Source organism: Oncorhynchus gorbuscha, linkage group LG10 (assembly GCF_021184085.1).
Source record: "Oncorhynchus gorbuscha isolate QuinsamMale2020 ecotype Even-year linkage group LG10, OgorEven_v1.0, whole genome shotgun sequence".
Lineage (NCBI taxonomy): Eukaryota > Metazoa > Chordata > Actinopteri > Salmoniformes > Salmonidae > Oncorhynchus > Oncorhynchus gorbuscha.
The window spans coordinates 73711459-73728407 of record NC_060182.1 but is presented as its reverse complement, the minus strand read 5'-3'; the positions used below and the strand labels follow the sequence as shown (position 1 = coordinate 73728407).

General features: G+C 42.5%; 1 protein-coding gene across 1 annotated transcript in view; it reads left to right on the top strand.

Annotated features, from left to right (window-relative positions):
- Positions 1-16517, top strand: part of brf1a (BRF1 RNA polymerase III transcription initiation factor subunit a) — a 64087-nt gene extending 47570 nt beyond the window's left edge. The window contains exons 17-19 of the mRNA XM_046366994.1: positions 11776-11827; positions 14397-14547; positions 14725-16517. Of these exons, the coding sequence (XP_046222950.1) occupies positions 11776-11827; positions 14397-14547; positions 14725-14756 (235 nt within the window). The 3' untranslated portion in view covers positions 14757-16517. The remainder of the gene's footprint in view (positions 1-11775; positions 11828-14396; positions 14548-14724) is intronic.
- Positions 16518-16949: the final 432 nt, after the last annotated feature.

Sequence of the window (16949 nt, the reverse complement as noted above, 5' to 3'; positions counted from 1 at the left end):
TTCCCCATTCAACTTTTTGGGGAGGAATACTTGACTCCATATTTCACCAAGGGGAGGGGGGGTTGTATGGTTTCGGTCTGTGTTGGGTTTCAGAAGTGTAAATCTAACCCTAAAGTTCTAGTGGAAGCTCTGATCCACAGTCTGGTCTAATGGAGAGGGTTGTGGCAAGAGTTTTTGACCATCGGTTTTCTCTCTGCTGCCTGTGAAGAATTAACAACTTTCTCTGCATTTCTATTCAGCCTCTCAGAGCAGGTGTCATCAGCAGAGTAGTGACATCAGATCATCCCCACATGGACCAATATGTTTCACACTTTATTTTCAGTCCACTCTAAAGAATAGTTTTTCTACTAATAGTAGCAGCTCTATTGGGAGAGTATAATCTCCCTCTGGTTTCCAGCCCTTCCCTGGCCTCTCTCTGATCTCCCCCACTGCCCTGAAACCCCTGACTGACTGTGACCGCTAAGTATTTCCATGGGATTTCTCTTGATTTGCTTCTCACAGGAACCAACTCTTTGGGTGCCACTGCCAGGCAGTCTCCACCCGTTACAATGCTACAGACCAGAGGGCATCCCATCCTACGTGAGGCATACGTTGGGCTGGACAGGAGGACAATAGACTGCTGGGAAACGGCATATTTTTCTCTGTTGGAAATCCAGCTCCGCTAGCAGTAGCTTTCTCTCTTCTAGATTTTCAAACAGTTGTCTACAGCCAAACCTTTGTTCTACTAACGCTTTACCACAACTAATGGGCCAATGAAGGTTGGGCGTTTTCGGACTAGAGCTCCAAAGTGGGCCGTTTGGACTCCATCCCACAGTATATCCATCCACAGCCCAAGAAGCATCACGGGAACCGTTGAGATGGGCAGAGTTTATATTCGTCGTAGTTCATTGTTCCACAGCCTGAACCAGTCAAATAGTCTCTCTTGAGTAGTAACGCATGGACTGATGGATGCACTGAGTGCCTTTCTCACTATACATTGTTTTATACTCACCACTCATGTATTAGCACCTGCCTTGGTGACAAAGGGAGCCATCTTGTATCAAAGCACTCAGACAATTATTATTTCAGTTCTGTGAGCCCAGGGGCATACTAAACAGTGAAAGTGTCTGAACCAGAGTGGTCTGTCTGGAGATCCCAGAGGAGAAGGACTGACTGTTGGCACCAGCCAAATCCTTTTCTCACTACTGCTGGTTTCTCACCCTCTGCCAGTGTGAAGTGCTCATAATCACATGGTGAAACAATCAAATGTTATGTCACATGCGCTGAATACAACCGGTGTAGACCTTACCGTGAAATGCTTACTTACAAACGCTTAACCAACAATGGAGTGTTAAGAAGAAAAAAAAGGACAACAATAAATAACAATAACAAGGCTATTTACAGGTGGTACCAGTCCTGAGTCAATGTGCGGGGGTACAGGTTAGTCAAGGTAATTGAGGAAATATGTACATGTAGGTAGGGGTAAATTGACTATGCATAGATAAACGGCGAGTAGCAGCAGTATATATTTTTTTAAAGGTGGGGGGATGGATAGAAGCTGTTCAGAAGCCTTTTGGACCTAGACTTGGCACTCCGGTACCGCTTGCTGTGCGGTAACTGAGAGAACAGTCTATGACTTTAGGGTGGCTGGAGTCTTTTGTTTGGCAATGCAGCCCAAAGCATGTGGTAAACTCCATCTAAGGCTAAAAACCGGCACAAGACCGACCAAGTCGACAAGTACCGTAAGGGAAAGTTGAAAATAATTTTGACACCACCTGGTATAGAGGTCCTGGATGGCAGGAAGCTTGGCCACAGTGATGAACTGGGCCGTACACAAACATCTGATTATACATTCATATGTAGGGTAAATGCTTTCTTTGTTTCTCATTCACTGTAATCATCTCCCCATTTAATTTGTTATATTACTGATGTAACCTTAACATTATCCTCAAGGGTTCCATCTCTTTTAGTCTTGCTCCTCTCACTCTTGGCTTTAACGATTTTCTTCTAATTATATAGTTGCCATCCCCCAGCTCTAACCAGTTGCCAGCCACTGGCTAGACGCTCTCCGTCAATCGCCTTTTCAGCTCCGGCTTAGTCTCATTGGCAGTAAGCTGATTAGAAATGTGTTAAGCCCAGCAGAGACTAATAGTCTAACAGAGTGAGAGTCGGAGATGGACAGCAGTGGTGGGGGAAAGACTGAGGCAGTAAGAAAGAAAGAGAGGGAGTGAAAGTGGGAGAGTGTTGGAGTCTCCCCAAGTGTCTCCTGTCTGACCTTTTTAGAAAGGTGGAGGGGGGCGTCACGCCAATAGAGGAGTGCTTCATATGTCCCATTGTCTTTGGAGAGGTGATTTATACATGTCACATCTCCTCTGTCCAAGGAGCCACTCCCCACTGCTGATATCAATGTTCAGAGAGAAAGGGCTCCCTAGGAGGCTGTCGTCATTGGCAGCCGGCTCAATTTCGAACGCCAGTTTGACCTCTGAACTTTAAGACAAGATCTGTCCCCTTGCAGGAGGAGGAGCTGGGATCTAGGATAGTGCCTGCATATTTTGGGTTAGTGAGGCTTAAAGTGATCACTGCTTAATCAGAAATGAAGCTGTTCTATTTGGGATGTAGAATAACTACAGACGGTTACTATGGAAATATTGACACACTGGGGACCAACAAGTCGATAAGTAGTTTGTCTTTGGATGTAAGCTTTTATTGAACATCTGTAGCCTTAGATTTTAGCCAGACAGATGTATTTTTCTGGAAGGTTTAGAAGCCACAGCTAATGTTGATGTCCTCTGGGCTTTCTCAAAGGCTATGTATAGTTTGTCACTGTGACATCTGACAGTATGGAGGTGTGTGGTGGTGGTGGTGGTGTGGTACAGCTCCCTAATGAAAGAGTAGTGTTACTGTGTGTCTCCCCAAAATGAGCTGAGCTGTGTCCATGCTTACTCCAGTCCAAGGTGTGAGCTCATGGGGGATGAGGTGTGAGAGGGGACATGCCATGGGAGGAAGGATGGAGCGGGTCTGGTCTGTGCAGGCATCTCTGTCACTCCTGTCACACCTACACCACCCCTGCCCTCATTAGAGAGGAGACGTCAGACATGTTTTCTTCTGTGTAGGGGAAGTAGATTTTTAGAACATGTTCACTGTTCTAGCTGAGGTGGTGTCGCAATAATGAGTAGTGTTGTCACGATACCAGAATTTTGACTTGGATACCAGGTTGTGTATCATGATACTCAATAACAAAACAATCCCACGGCAAAAAAACCCACATATTAGCCAAAGTCACAGAATGGCTCTTGATCCAGACAGTGAGACTCAGCTACTGCTCTGTTCAATCATTGGGCATCTTTGAGTTCAATATTATTACATTATAATTGTTTTACCTCAAACATTTTCAGAGACAAACATATATGCATTAATTAATCAATTATACAATCAATTTGACTTTGGTAAAAACAATCTATCTACATCTGAATGGTAATCTCTATTGATAAACTGGGTAGATGTAGCCAAGGCCTATTCACAATACAGGTTGATGTATATTCAACAGTGTGCATGCATTGAGTTATTGAGCTTGTTTGGCTGATTTCATGGGATGGGGCTACATAAAACAATTTGTTTCCCTTATTTGTACTTGCAGTGCATTCGGAAAGTATTCAGACCCCTTGATTTTTCCACATTTTGTTATGTTACAGACTTATTCTAAAATTGATTACATTTATTCTTCCTCATCGATCTACACACAATACCCCATAATGACAGATTTTTGCAAATTCATAATTTTTTAACACTGAAATATCACTTACAGTACCAGTCAAAAGTTTGGACACCTACTCATTCAAAGATTTCTTTATTTTTAGTATTTTCTACATTGTAGAATAATATTGAAGACAAAAAAATATGAACTAACACATATGGAATCATGTAGTCACCAAAAAAGTGTTAAACAAATCAAAATATATTTTAGGTTCTTCAAAGAAGCCAACCTTTGCTTCGATGACAGCTTTGCACATTCTTGGAATTCTCTCAACCAGCTTCACCTGGAATACTTTTCCAAAAGTGTTGAAGGAGTTCCCACATATGCTGAGCAATTGTTGGCTGCTTTTCCTTCACTCTGCGTTCCAAATCATCCCAAACCATTTCAATTGGGTTGAGGTCAGGTGATTGTGGTGGCCAGGTCATCTGATGCAGCACTCCATCACCTGCCTTCTTGCTCAAATAGCCCTTACACAGCCTGGAAGTGTTTTGGGTCATTATACTGTTGAAAAACAAATCATAGTCCCACTAAGCGCTTACCAGATGGGATGGCGTATTGCTGCAGAATGCTGTGGTAGCCATGCTGGTTAAGTGTGCCTTGAATTCTAAATAAATCACTGACAATGTCACCAGCAAAGCACCATCACACCTCATCCTCCATGCTTTACGGTGGGAACCACACATGCGGAGATCATCCGTTCGTCTACTCTGTCTCACAAAGACAATGCGGTTGGAACAAAAAATCTCAAATTTGGACTCTGTCTAATGTCTTTTGCTTGTGTTTCTTGGCCCAAGCAAGTCTTCTTCTTATTGGTGTCCTTTAGTAGTGGTTTATTTGCAGCAATTCAACCATGAAGGCCTGATTCACATAAGCTGATGTTGAGATGTGTCTGTTACTTGAAGTCTGTGAAGCATTTATTTGGGCTCCAATTTCTGAGGCGGGTAACTCTAATGAACTTATCTTCTGCAGCAGAGGTAACTCTGGGTTTTCCTTTCCTGTGGTGGTCCTTTTATGAGAGCCAGTTTCATCATAGCGCTTGATGTTTGCAACAGCATTTTAAGAAACTTTCAGAGTTCTTGATATTTTCCGGATTGACTGACCTTAATGTCTTAAAGTAATGATGGACTGTCATTTCTCTTCACTTATTTGAGCTTAGCCCTATTTGGTAAAAGGGCATCTTCTGTATACCACCCCTACCTTGTCACAAATGATTAGCTCAAATGCATTAAGAAAGAAGGAAATTCTACAAATTAACTTTAAACAAGACTCACCTTAATTGAAATGCATTCCAGGTGACTACCTCGTGAAGCTGGTTGAGAGAATGCCAAGAGTGTGCAAAGCTGTCAAAATATATTTAGGTTTGTTTAACCCTTTTTGTTGTTGGTTACTACATGATTCCATATGTTATTTAATAGTTTTGATGTCTCCACTATATTCTACAATGTATAAAATTGTAAAAAATAAAGAACAACCTTGGAATGAGTTGGTGGGTCTGAACTTTTGACTGGTACTGTAAGTATTCAGACCCTTTACTCAGTACTTTGTTGAAGCACCTTTTGGCAGTGATTACAGCCTTGATTCTTCTTGGATATGATGCTACAAGCTTGGCACACCTGTATTTGGGGTGTTTCTCATGTTCTTCTCTGCAGATCCTCTCAATCTCTGTCAGGTTTGATGGGGAGCGTTGCTGCACAGATATTTTCAGGTCTCTCCAGAAAAGTTAGGTCGAGTTCAAGTCCGGGCTCGTCGAGGACATTCAGCGACTTGTCCCAAAGCCACTCCTGCGTTGTCTTGGCTGTGTGCTTAGGGTCGGGTAGCCTGTTGGTTAGAGCATTGGACTAGTAACCAAAAAGGTTTCTAGATCGAATCCCCGAGCTGACAAGGTAAGAATCTGTTGTTCTGCCCCTGAACAAGGTAGTTAACCCGTTGTTCCTAGGCCGTCGTTGTAAATAAGAATTTGTTCTTAACTGACTTGCTTAGTTAAATAAAATGTAACCAATGAAGCTACTGGTATCTTCTTGCGTTGTATTAGCCTGTATTGACATTGTTTTGCAACAGTAGTGGTTTCAACATTTCTAAATGCCGTGTCACATTATTCAAGTGTGCAGCATGAGTGGGGAGCTAACATGATGCAGCCCAGACTCCCAGTGCTGGGCTAAGTGGAATAGGCAGTGTGGGCTGGCATTATTAGGGGGACATCACCTTCACTGATACAGGCTTTTGATCCGTGGGACACGTTTTGGGTACCGAAAGCAACAAAAATTCTAATATCAAATCGTTTTTTTATGTTGTAGTATTTAAAAAGTAGCTATGTTTTGGTATACCCTTCGTCACTAATAATGAGTACATGGACTGTTTGGTATTTCTGACATTCTCTGCCTGCCTTTTGGTGTGAGACAGTCTGCTCATCTTTTTTGACCGCATGCTCCTTGTCAGCGTGGTAGTAGTGTCCCTGTAGTGTGTTATTAGTATGATATTAATACAGTAGTAGTGTATGTCTGATCCTCCCAGGCTGTCTGTGATCATACTGAGCCTGTGATACTCCAAGCCAGGATGGTAGTAGTGAACCTGTAGTACAGTAGTAGCATTTTGATCCTGTCTTTGTGATCAGCCTGTGATCCTCCCCCTGGTGGGCATGGTCAGGCAGATGCCGTCACTCTGGCTAATGCCACCATCCTGAGCCCCGACCACATCCCTCTGGTGTGTGTGTGTGTGTGTGTGTGTGTGTGTGTGTGTGTGTGTGTGTGTGTGTGTGTGTGTGTGTGTGTGTGTGTGTGTGTGTGTGTGTGTGTGTGTGTGTGTGTGTGTGTGTGTGTGTGTGTGTGTGTGTGTGTGTGTGTGTGTGTGTGTGTGTGTGTGTGTGTGTGTGTGTGTGTGTGTGTGTGGCCAGATGTCCAGCGCATCTGAATTAACAGTCTCCAGGCCACACATGACTTTAAAAAAAGGCCACATATGACCCAATATGTCTCCAACATCCTCTTTAGAGGTCAGAATTCCCCAGGGCCACGCAGAATGAGATCTCCCTTTCATAAAGCCCATGATCTCCCTTTCATAAATGCCATGTCTGTTTTGTAACAAACAAGGTTGGTCTTCTAGCCTAACAATCATAAACATTGGACCCTCATACACTGTATGAGTTTGTGTTCTTACTCAAGCAGGTATTTTGGTGTGTGGGAGATGTTTCTGTTTGAGTGTGTTGTAGTGAGATGCTAGAGTAGAGTATGAATGGTGTCAGTGCCATGTGGAGCTACTTTTGGCCCTATCAGTGTCTTATGCTGCCAAGCTCTGCTCTGTCTGTCCCAGAATCCACTTTAGGGTGAATGGACTGCGCTCAGCCTGCCCTGCCAAAGTAGAAACTGGGAGAATAAGTGTGTGTATACTGGAAACGGGCGAGTGGGCACCACAGTTTTTTTTGTGGGTAGTTTATCTTTATGCATACTTTGATGGTGAGGAGGGAGGAACTTTGCCGACTTTTCAGACTTCAGGCCCAGCCTGGAAAATGTAGTTTGAAGCCCTGATTTATTTTTTTATATTTTATCATAGTCCATATATTTATACCATAGCTTCCTCATACTACTAATTTAACTAATGCATTTTCCATCTCACAACAGTGAATCGATTACCTTATGTGTATAACTCTATGTGCTGGTGCCTCTAAGATCCTGTTTTTGTGGAAGGGACCTATTGGGGAACCCTGCTCACCCAGTCCTGTCTAGTATAAGGTCTGTAGGCTAGCACCACTAAGCCCAGAATAGGCTGGTGCTGCTGGATGCTTTTCTAATAAGCTCTGACAAAGGGATTGAAGATGCCATGCTTGCTGAACAGTGAACACACACACCCTCTCCTCCACCCTCCTCCTTGTAAAGCAGATTAATTAAAAGTGCTCTCTCTCCACTCTTATCAGTGTGAGTAAGGCACTTACAGTAAGCCCCCAGGGGAGTGGGTCTCACCAGGGGGGGGGACAGAGGGGGGCAGGCAGGGGGGGCAGAGAGCCTCCAAGAGATTCTAATTTCATCCACTGGAGATATTCTTCCCCAGCAATTACTGCTGCTGTTGGCACCCTTCTGCCTGTTAGTCTCTTGCCCTCTTAGAATTGAAGTCAATTCATAGGGCTTTATTGGAATGGGAAATGTGTACGAAGTGCAGCTCAGTTTCCACCTAATTTTGTTGGCGGTGTGCACAGCCTGTCTTGAGAGCCAGGTCTGCCTACGGCGGCCTCTCTCAATAGCAAGGCTATGGTCACGGAGTCTGTACATTGTCAAAGCTTATCTTAATTTTGGGTTTGTCACGGTGGTCCGGTATTGTGCCTCTGTGTATACTCTCGGTTTAGGGCCAAATAGCATTCAAATCTTCTCTGTTTTTGTTAATTCTTTCCAATGTGTTAAGTAATTATATTTGGTTTCTGTTTGTGTGTCTGCCTGTCTGTTAGAATATACAGTTGAAGTTGGAAGCTTAAATACACCTTAGCCAAATACATTTAAACTCAGTTTTTCACAAATCCTGACATTTAATCCTAGTAAAAATTCCCTTGTTTTAGGTCAGTTAGGAACATCACTTTATTTTAAGAATGTGAAATATCAGAATAATAACAGAGAATGATTGCTTCATTTCAGCTTTTATTTCTTTCATCACATTCCCAGTGGGTCAAAGGTTTACATATACACTCAATTAGTATTTGGTAGCATTGCCTTTAAATTGTTTAACTTGGGTCAAATGTTGCAGGTAGCCTTCCACAAGTTTCCCACAATAAGTTGGGTGAATTTTGGCCCATTCCTCCTGACAGAGCGGGTGTGACTGAGTCAGGTTTGTACGCTTCCTTGCTCGCACACGCTTTTTCAGTTCTGCCCACAAATGTTCTATAGGATTGAGGTCAGGGATTTGTGATGGCCACTACAATATCTTGACTTTGTTGTCCTTAAGCCATTTTGCCACAACTTTGGAAGTATGCTTGGGGTCATTGTTCCATTTGCGATCAAGCTTTAACTTCCTGACTGATGTCTTGATGTTGCTTCAATATATTCACATAATTTTCCTGCATCATGATGCCATCTATTTTGTGATGTGCACCAGTGCCCCCTGCAGCAAAGCACTCCCTCAACATGATGCTGCCACCCCCATGCTTCACGGTTGGGATGGTGTTCGTCAGCTTGCAAGCCTCCCCCTTTTTCCTCCAAACATAATGATGGTAATTATGGCCAAACAGTTCTATTTTTGTTTCGTCAGACCAGGGGACTTTTTCTCCAATTTACGAACTTTGTCCCCTTGTGCAGTTGCAAACCGTAGTCTGGCTTTTTATGGCGGTTTTGGAGCAGTGGCTTCTTCCTTCAGGTTGTGTCGATTTAGGACTCGTTTTACTGTTGATATTAGAGGTTGACCGATTAATCGGAATCGCCAATTAATTAGGGCCGATTTCAGGTTTTCATAATCGGATATCTGTATTTTTGGGCACCGATTTGGCCGATTTTAAATGTGTTTTTTTACACCTTTTATTTAACTAGGTAAGTTGGTTAAAAACACATTCTTATTTTCAATGACTGCCTAGGAACGGTGGGTTAACTGCCTCGTTCAGGGTCAGAATGACAGATTTTTACCCTGTCAGCTCGGGGGATTCAACCTTACAGTTAACTAGTCCAACGCTCTAACCACCTGATTACATTGCACTCCACGAGGAGACTGCCTGTTACGCGAATGCAGTAAGCCAAGATAAGTTGCTAGCTAGCATTAAACTTATCTTATAAAAAACTATCAATCAATCATAATCACTAGTTAACTACACATGGTTGATGTTATTACTAGTTTATCTAGCGTGTCCTGCGTTGCATATAATCGATATGGTGCGTATCGTTGCTCCAATGTGTACCTAACCATAAACATCAATGCCTTTCTTAAAATCAATACACAGAAGTATATATTTTTAAACCTGCATATTTGGGCTAAAAGAAATCCAGGTTAGCAGGCAATATTAACCAGGTGAAATTGTCACTTCTCTTGCGTTCATTGCACGCAGAGTCAGGGTATATGCAACAGTGTGGGCTGCCTAATTTGCCATAATATTGAAGGTTGTGCAATATAACAGGAATATTTAGATTTATGGATGCCACCCGTTAGATAAAATTCGTAACTGTTCCGTATTTCACTGAAAGAATAAACGTCTTGTTTTCTCGATAGTTTCCGGATTCGACCATATTAATGACCTACGGCTCGTATTTCTGTGTGTTATCATGTTATAACTAAGTCTATGATTTGATAGAGCAGTCTGACTGAGCGATGGTAGGCAGCAGCAGGCTCGTAAGCATTCATTCAAACAGCACTTTCGTGCGTTTGCCAGCAGCTGTTTATGACTTCAAGCCTATCAACTCCTGAGATTAGGCTAGTGTAACCGATGTTAAATGGCTAGCTAGTTAGCGGGGTGCGCACTAATAGCATTTAAAACGTCACTCGCTCTGAGACTTGCAGTGGTTGTTCCTCTTGCTCTGCATGGGTAACGCTGCTTCGAGGGTGGCTGTTGTGTTCCTGGTTCGAGCCCAGGTAGGAGCGAGGAGAGGGAAGGAAGCTATACTGGCAATACTAAAGTGCCTATAAGAACACCCAATAGTCAAAGGTTAATGAAATACAAATGGTATAGCGAGAAATAGTCCTATAATTCCTATAATAACTACAACCTAAAACTTTTTAAGAGGGAATATTGAAGACTCGTGTTAAAAGGAACCAACAGCTTTCATATGTTCTCATGTTCTGAGCAAGGAACTTAAACCTTAGCTTTTTTACATGGCACATATTGCACTTTTACTTTCTTGTCCAACACTTTTTGTTTTTGCATTATTTAAACCATATTGAACATGTTTCATTATTTACTTGAGGCTAAATTGATTTTGATGTATTATATTAAGTTAAAATAAGTGTTCATTCAGTATTGTTGTAATTGTCATTATTGCAAATACATTTTAAAAAATTGTCCGATTAATCGGTATCGGCTTTTTTTTGATCCTCCAATAATCGGTATCGGTGTTGAAAAATCATAATCGGTCGACCCCTAGTGGATATAGATACTATTTTATTTTACCTTATTTAACTAGGCAAGTCAGTTAAGAACAAATTCTTATTTTCAATGATGGCTTAGGAACAGTGGGTTAACTGCCTTGTTCAGGGGCAGAACGACAGATTTTTTTACCTTGTGAGCTCGGGGGACTCAATCTTGCAACCTTTCGGTTACAAGTCCAACGCTCTAACCACTAGGTTACCTGCTGCCCCCACTTTTGTACTTGTTTCCTCCAGCATCTTCACATGGTCCTTTGCTGTTGTTCTGGGATGGATTTGCACTTTTCACACAAGTACTTTAACCTCTAGGAAACGTCTCCTTCCTGAGCGGTATGAAGGCTGCGTGCTCCCATGGTGTTTATACTTGCGTACTATTGTTTGAACAGATGAACGTGATACCTTCAGGCGTTTGGAAATAACTCCCAAGGATGAACCATACTTGTGTAGGTCCACAATTATTATTTTTTTTAAAGTCTTGGCTGATTTCTTTTGATTTTTCTCATGATGTCAAGCAAAGAGGCACTGAGTTTGAAGGTAGGCCTTGAAATACATCCACAGATACACCTCCAATTGACTCAAATGATGTCAATTAGCCTCTCAGAAGCATCTAAAGCCATGACATCTTTTTCTGGAATTTTCCAAGCTGTTTAAAGGCAGTCAACTTAGTGTATGTAAACTTCTGACCCACTGGAATTTTGATACAGTGAAATAATCTCTCCGTAAACAATTGTTGGAAAAATTACGTGTCATGCACAAAGTAGATGTCCTAACCGACTTGCCAAAACTATAGTTTAACAAGAAATTTGTGGAGTGGTTGAAAAACACGTTTTAATGACTCCAACCTAAGTGTATGTAAACTTCCGACTTCAACTGCATCTTTCTCTGTGTTCTGTCTGTTAGAATATCTCTCTCTGTCGCTCCAGCCTTTATGTCCTTTTTCTGAACGGTCATCTCTGCCATTCATTGCAGCCACGTCTGTTCTTCAAAGTTTTTGTTTCTCTCAGGTTACGGCCCTTCATATCAGGACTCCCCCCTAAGAAGCTGGCTCTAGACCAGGTAAGATGTTACACATGCTTTTGTCTCTTACACACACACACACACACTTTTACTATCTCTAAGGGTATCCAAATTTCCATACAGTGTCTGTGCCATCCCGGGATATACGGTATTACCGGTAGTGCACACAAGGGGTGCTATTGAAAAATATATAAACGTAAAAAAGTCACTTACCAGAATGCTAAGAAGTACTAAGAAGTTCTCATAGCAGATGCTAGGTAAATGGTAACGAGCACTTGCAAACATTTACTACTAGGACAGACAACCCAGCTCATAAAGTTATGCAAGTATCTCAAAACGCAGTTTGCAGCACACACAAAACATGTATTAGGCAGCAGGAATCTTAATCTAGGAGGGGATTGCCTCTGCTGCTGTTACCAAGAAGCTTGATCTTGCAAGTTAGCAACACCCAGTTAGAGATAATTTATTTGGCACATCTTAGTTAATTTATAAGTGATATAGCACAATTGGCCTCGGGAAGGTTTGGCTGGTAGGGATATCCTTGTCTCATCGCGCACCAGCGACTCCTGTGGCGGTCCGGGTGCAGTGCACGCTAACCAAGGTAGCCAGGTGCACGGTGTTTCCTCTGACACATTGGTGCGGCTGGCTTCCGGGTTGGATGCGCGCGGTGTTAAGTTGTTTCGGAGGACGCATGGCTTTAGACCTTTGTCTCTCCCGAGCCCGTACGGGAGTTGTAGCGATGAGACAAGATAGTAATTACTAACAATTGGATACCATGAAATTGGGGAAGAAAACAACGGGGTAAAATTTTAAAGAAAGAAGCTGTATAAAAATAGTTTTGCCTGTATTGAAAAACCATTCCGTGGCTTTTCGAAAGGCTATATACGGTATACCGCCCAAGCCTACTATCGCTAACACTATATGGGGCGGCAGGGTAGCCTAGTGGTTAGAGCGTTGGACTAGAAACCGCAAGGTTGCAAGTTCATATCCCGAGCTTGACAAGGTACAAATCTGTCGTTCTGCCCCTGAACAGGCAGTTAACCCACTGTTCCTAGGCCGTCATTGAAAATAAGAATTTGTTCTTAACTGACTTGCCTAGTTAAATAAAGGTAAAAAAATAAAAAAATATCTTGAGAATGTTATATCTTCATAGGATGCAAAACTCATCTTACGGGCTGTATTTCTGCCTGCTTGCACGATGATGGCTCAGATACACATGAAATGACCCCGGGTTATCGATAGAACATTGCTCAGAGATGCACAAATACGATATAATATTCAAATTGGGTGAGTCTTTTCTTTGACCAACCCTTTAGTCTCCTATGGACCGGGGGGGAAGAGACTTTCTTCAGCAGCAGGCTCACTAATGGGAGAGGACTGTGGCCATGTCCCGCTGAGTTGTTCACATGCATTCAAGCGGTGTGGGCTGGAAAGTACAGGAGGGAGCCTCACTTTCTCCTGCACCCACTCTTCATCCGTCTGCTGCTGTGTCTCGCTCCATTCCCTTCTTTTGCTCGCTCTCTCTCACTCATGTGGTGTTGGCAGCCATGAATGGAATCTCCCAGTGCAGGCTACAGCAACCAGGAAGAAAACATTTGCCACGAGGGGCTGGGTCAACAAAGCTTGTTACTAAGCAACCCCTCACCACCCCCTGGGAACTGGCATCAAATGGCTTCTCTGATTGGTTGGGGCCGGGTTTGCTTGGAATTCATGTTATGTAAGGAAAGGAAAGGAGCACAGAAGAGAGAAAGGAGATGTGTGCTTTGCTGTTGCCTGGCAGTTTTTCTGGTTCTCTTTGTATTTCCAAAACAAATGTCCTAGGAGTAAATGGCACTTTGAGTTACCCAGTGCAGTCTTGGCAATAAATGTCTGTTTCAACGTCAAGCTCAGAGAAACCGGCAGGCTCCTGTGATAAACCTCTGCAATAGAATAGAGACTAGCCTAACTTCACTGTTCCTGGCTTTAAAGCTGAGAGGCTAGTCAAGTTCATCAAGGCCTTCCCCCAGTGTAAGCTATGGCAGAGGACCACTGACTCATCACACTGTTATGACTGACCTGATTCCACCAAGGTCACCCAGTTTTCTCACCTTTAAAACTGTCCGGGGTCAAGATTGTTGAATCATTATGTCTTCTCATTCCCTCTGAAAGGGTCTTTCAACACTCCCTGCCTATCCTATAGCTCCTTCCCAGGACTGAGACACTTCCTCACCACCCAGTGGCCACCCACCCACTAATTAGTCTGGAGAATAATTTATATAATTTTTTTCTTCCTCCTTTTGATGATAATTAATGAGACTTCCAGCTCCTATTATGAGGAGACATTTTCTGCACTGGGAGGCCCAGCAGGGTGACCATGGAGAGAGGGAGGGAAGAGAGCCCAGCAGGAGCTTAAACACACTGCTGCAGAGGGAGCTGAAATGGGTCTCCGTCACACTGTGGATCCCCCACCTGCCTCGCCCACACCCACATGCAGTAGGACTCGGATGGGGGGGGATCAGGCTAGCTATAACCTCCGTATTGAACATCTATTCAGGCTTTCAGGCTCAGTGTGCAGAATCATATTACTAGTTGGACTGATTTAGTGGATTTTTCCTTATTGTTTCCTTAGATAGCTATCCCCCTGCCAGTGGCCTCTGAGGTGTCGCCACACTCTGTGCTGGTCGAGAGTGGGCCTGTGGTCTATGACGATGTGGCAGATGAGGAAGAGGAGGATGAGGAGGAGCCCTGCGTCAGCGCCATGGAGCTGCTGGGAGGCAACGGTCAGTAAGATAGATACTTCAAACTAGCCTGTTAGCCAGATCTCTTGATCGGCATTATCCAACTCATCTTGCATTGTTTGTTTTGCCATGTTGTCTGGCTACCAGTGTGTCTACAAATGTTTGAAAACATGTATTTTTAGAGCAGTTGAGTAATCATTTGGTCTTCTTTTACTCCAGAGTATGGATGTGATGATGATGATGGTTTCTAGCACTACTGGGTTTGGCCTGTTTGTCTGGACCATTGTGCTACTCCAACCCCCTGTCCCATTTGGAGAAAGTGACTCATTGATTGAGACGGCGGAGAATGGTGAAGAGGATGGAGATGATGACAGGATCCATTTCTTCTCAGGATATCTCCTTTATCTAGGAAAGAGATTATGTGTAGTATTGAGCTGGATTGAACAAAGAGACTAACCGCAATGTCTCATCCTACATTTCACGTCACTCAAGTATACACTACCATTCAAAAGTTTGGTCACTTTGAAATGTCCTTGTTTTTGAAAGAAAAGCACTTTTTCCCCCATTAAAATAACATCAAATTGATCAGAAATACAGTGTAGGCATTATTGTTGTAAATGACTATTGTAGATAGTGGCCCCAAACTTCTGAACGGTAGTGTATGTTGACTTTGCCTTAGCTTGTTGACCCCCCCTCCCCTCTCTATCATGGATAAGTATGTCTGTAATTACATGACAGTGAAGTACCCTACCTAATGTGTTGGGAACAGTCATAACAGATAGGTATTAGTCCAATCAGTATTTCAAAAATCATGTATGAAAGAAGCTGTATGCAAGCTTGCGTCTGAAGCCAAAGTATTGCTATAATCATGCCTTGAATATGTAAAATCATATGGAGTATGTTTCAGTTTAAATGCTCATGTTAATCGAGGTGATGAAGTTGCATTCAGCCAATGAAGTCTTGAAACCTGTATTATAGGATGAGGTCAATTTGAACAGGTAGCATTTTGATTTGGTTTTGGATTTATTTTTCAACTGCTGCTATTTATTTAATGTGTTATGATTTCTCTATTTGTTTTATGGAGAAGAATTCTGCAAACTATTTTGGACTGGATAATCACTAAAGTGTTAAAGCTGGAATCCATAGCGGTGATACTGCCACGTCCGTTTGGGGTATTACAACAACAAAGACATTACGTCAAACAACACTTTTTTTTCTTCTCGTAAATCATTGCACGTACGATAGAACAGCATATTATGTACTACGATTTGTTTTCTTTTTTCTACCATGATGCAGGATTGCTTGTTGCGCCTACCGCACATCTCAGCTCTAATTAATTGTACAAAAAGCCGCCAAATATATTCATTGTTGATGATCAACTATGCAATGTTATCCATTCCAAATGAATGACATTGCGTTATGGATTTATTTTGTAAATGCGCTTTTAGAATTTTATTTGGAAAATGTTGACTGGGAGGATCACTGGTGGTTTGTTCACTGTGCTGAAACAACTGTATTTAAGGAGAAGTTAGGATGTGGCTGATGTTCACAGCCTCTCCTTCCACTTTGCTGCTACTGTATATAGACGGGTTGGTTGATTAGCAACAAAACTGACGCGTGCAAAACTGGGGGAAAACAAGGTTGGTTTAGATTGTTGACAAACTATATTTTGTCTACAGTGTTATTGAAAACATAAATACATTTGCACAATGATCACTATGTCGTTGGTTAGCTAGTTAGCACATTTTTGGCCATATTAGCATAGATGTGACATCAGTGAAAACCTAAAAACAAGACATGGTATCAAGAATGAAATATAACTAGCTGAACAAGCCACCTACGATTCCCCACATGGCAGTTTCTTGTCATTGTTGCTAGCTATCTGGCCATCCAGAATCACAACAGACTTCTGCCCCATTTTGAAGTGTGCACATCCTTTTCGTGACGTCAACTAACCCGTCTGTTGAAGGTTACTTGTTTTGCATTGACTGTCTCAGTAAAGCTCCTACCAACAGGAAACTTTTGTTCTTATTCTCTTTTTTCTAATTTGTCTACTATCATCTTTTCGTCGTGTATTGATATGTGTTAGAACTGCTTTTGACATTAATACATGAAACAACAGGGTTTAATGACCATTCTCCTCTAATTGTGACATCAACAGAGTTAAATGGTACAGTAACTTAGCTGCTGGCTAAAAGGCATCCTCATCCTAGCATCTCCAAATGGATAAAGCAAGGTTTAGAGAAGGTAAGGTGTCTTATTCCATTTTTTTCTGTCCTTTTTATAGTGTTGTTGGTTTTCAAGGCTATCAGATATCACCCTTGGCAGAGGTGTACAGTTAACTTTATGGAGAGGTCTGGGTCTCCTCGCCCCCGCCCATCAAACCCTGTCACTGAGAGGGTCTGGTCTGGCTGGGCTGACATGTTAGAACATTACCACACCTC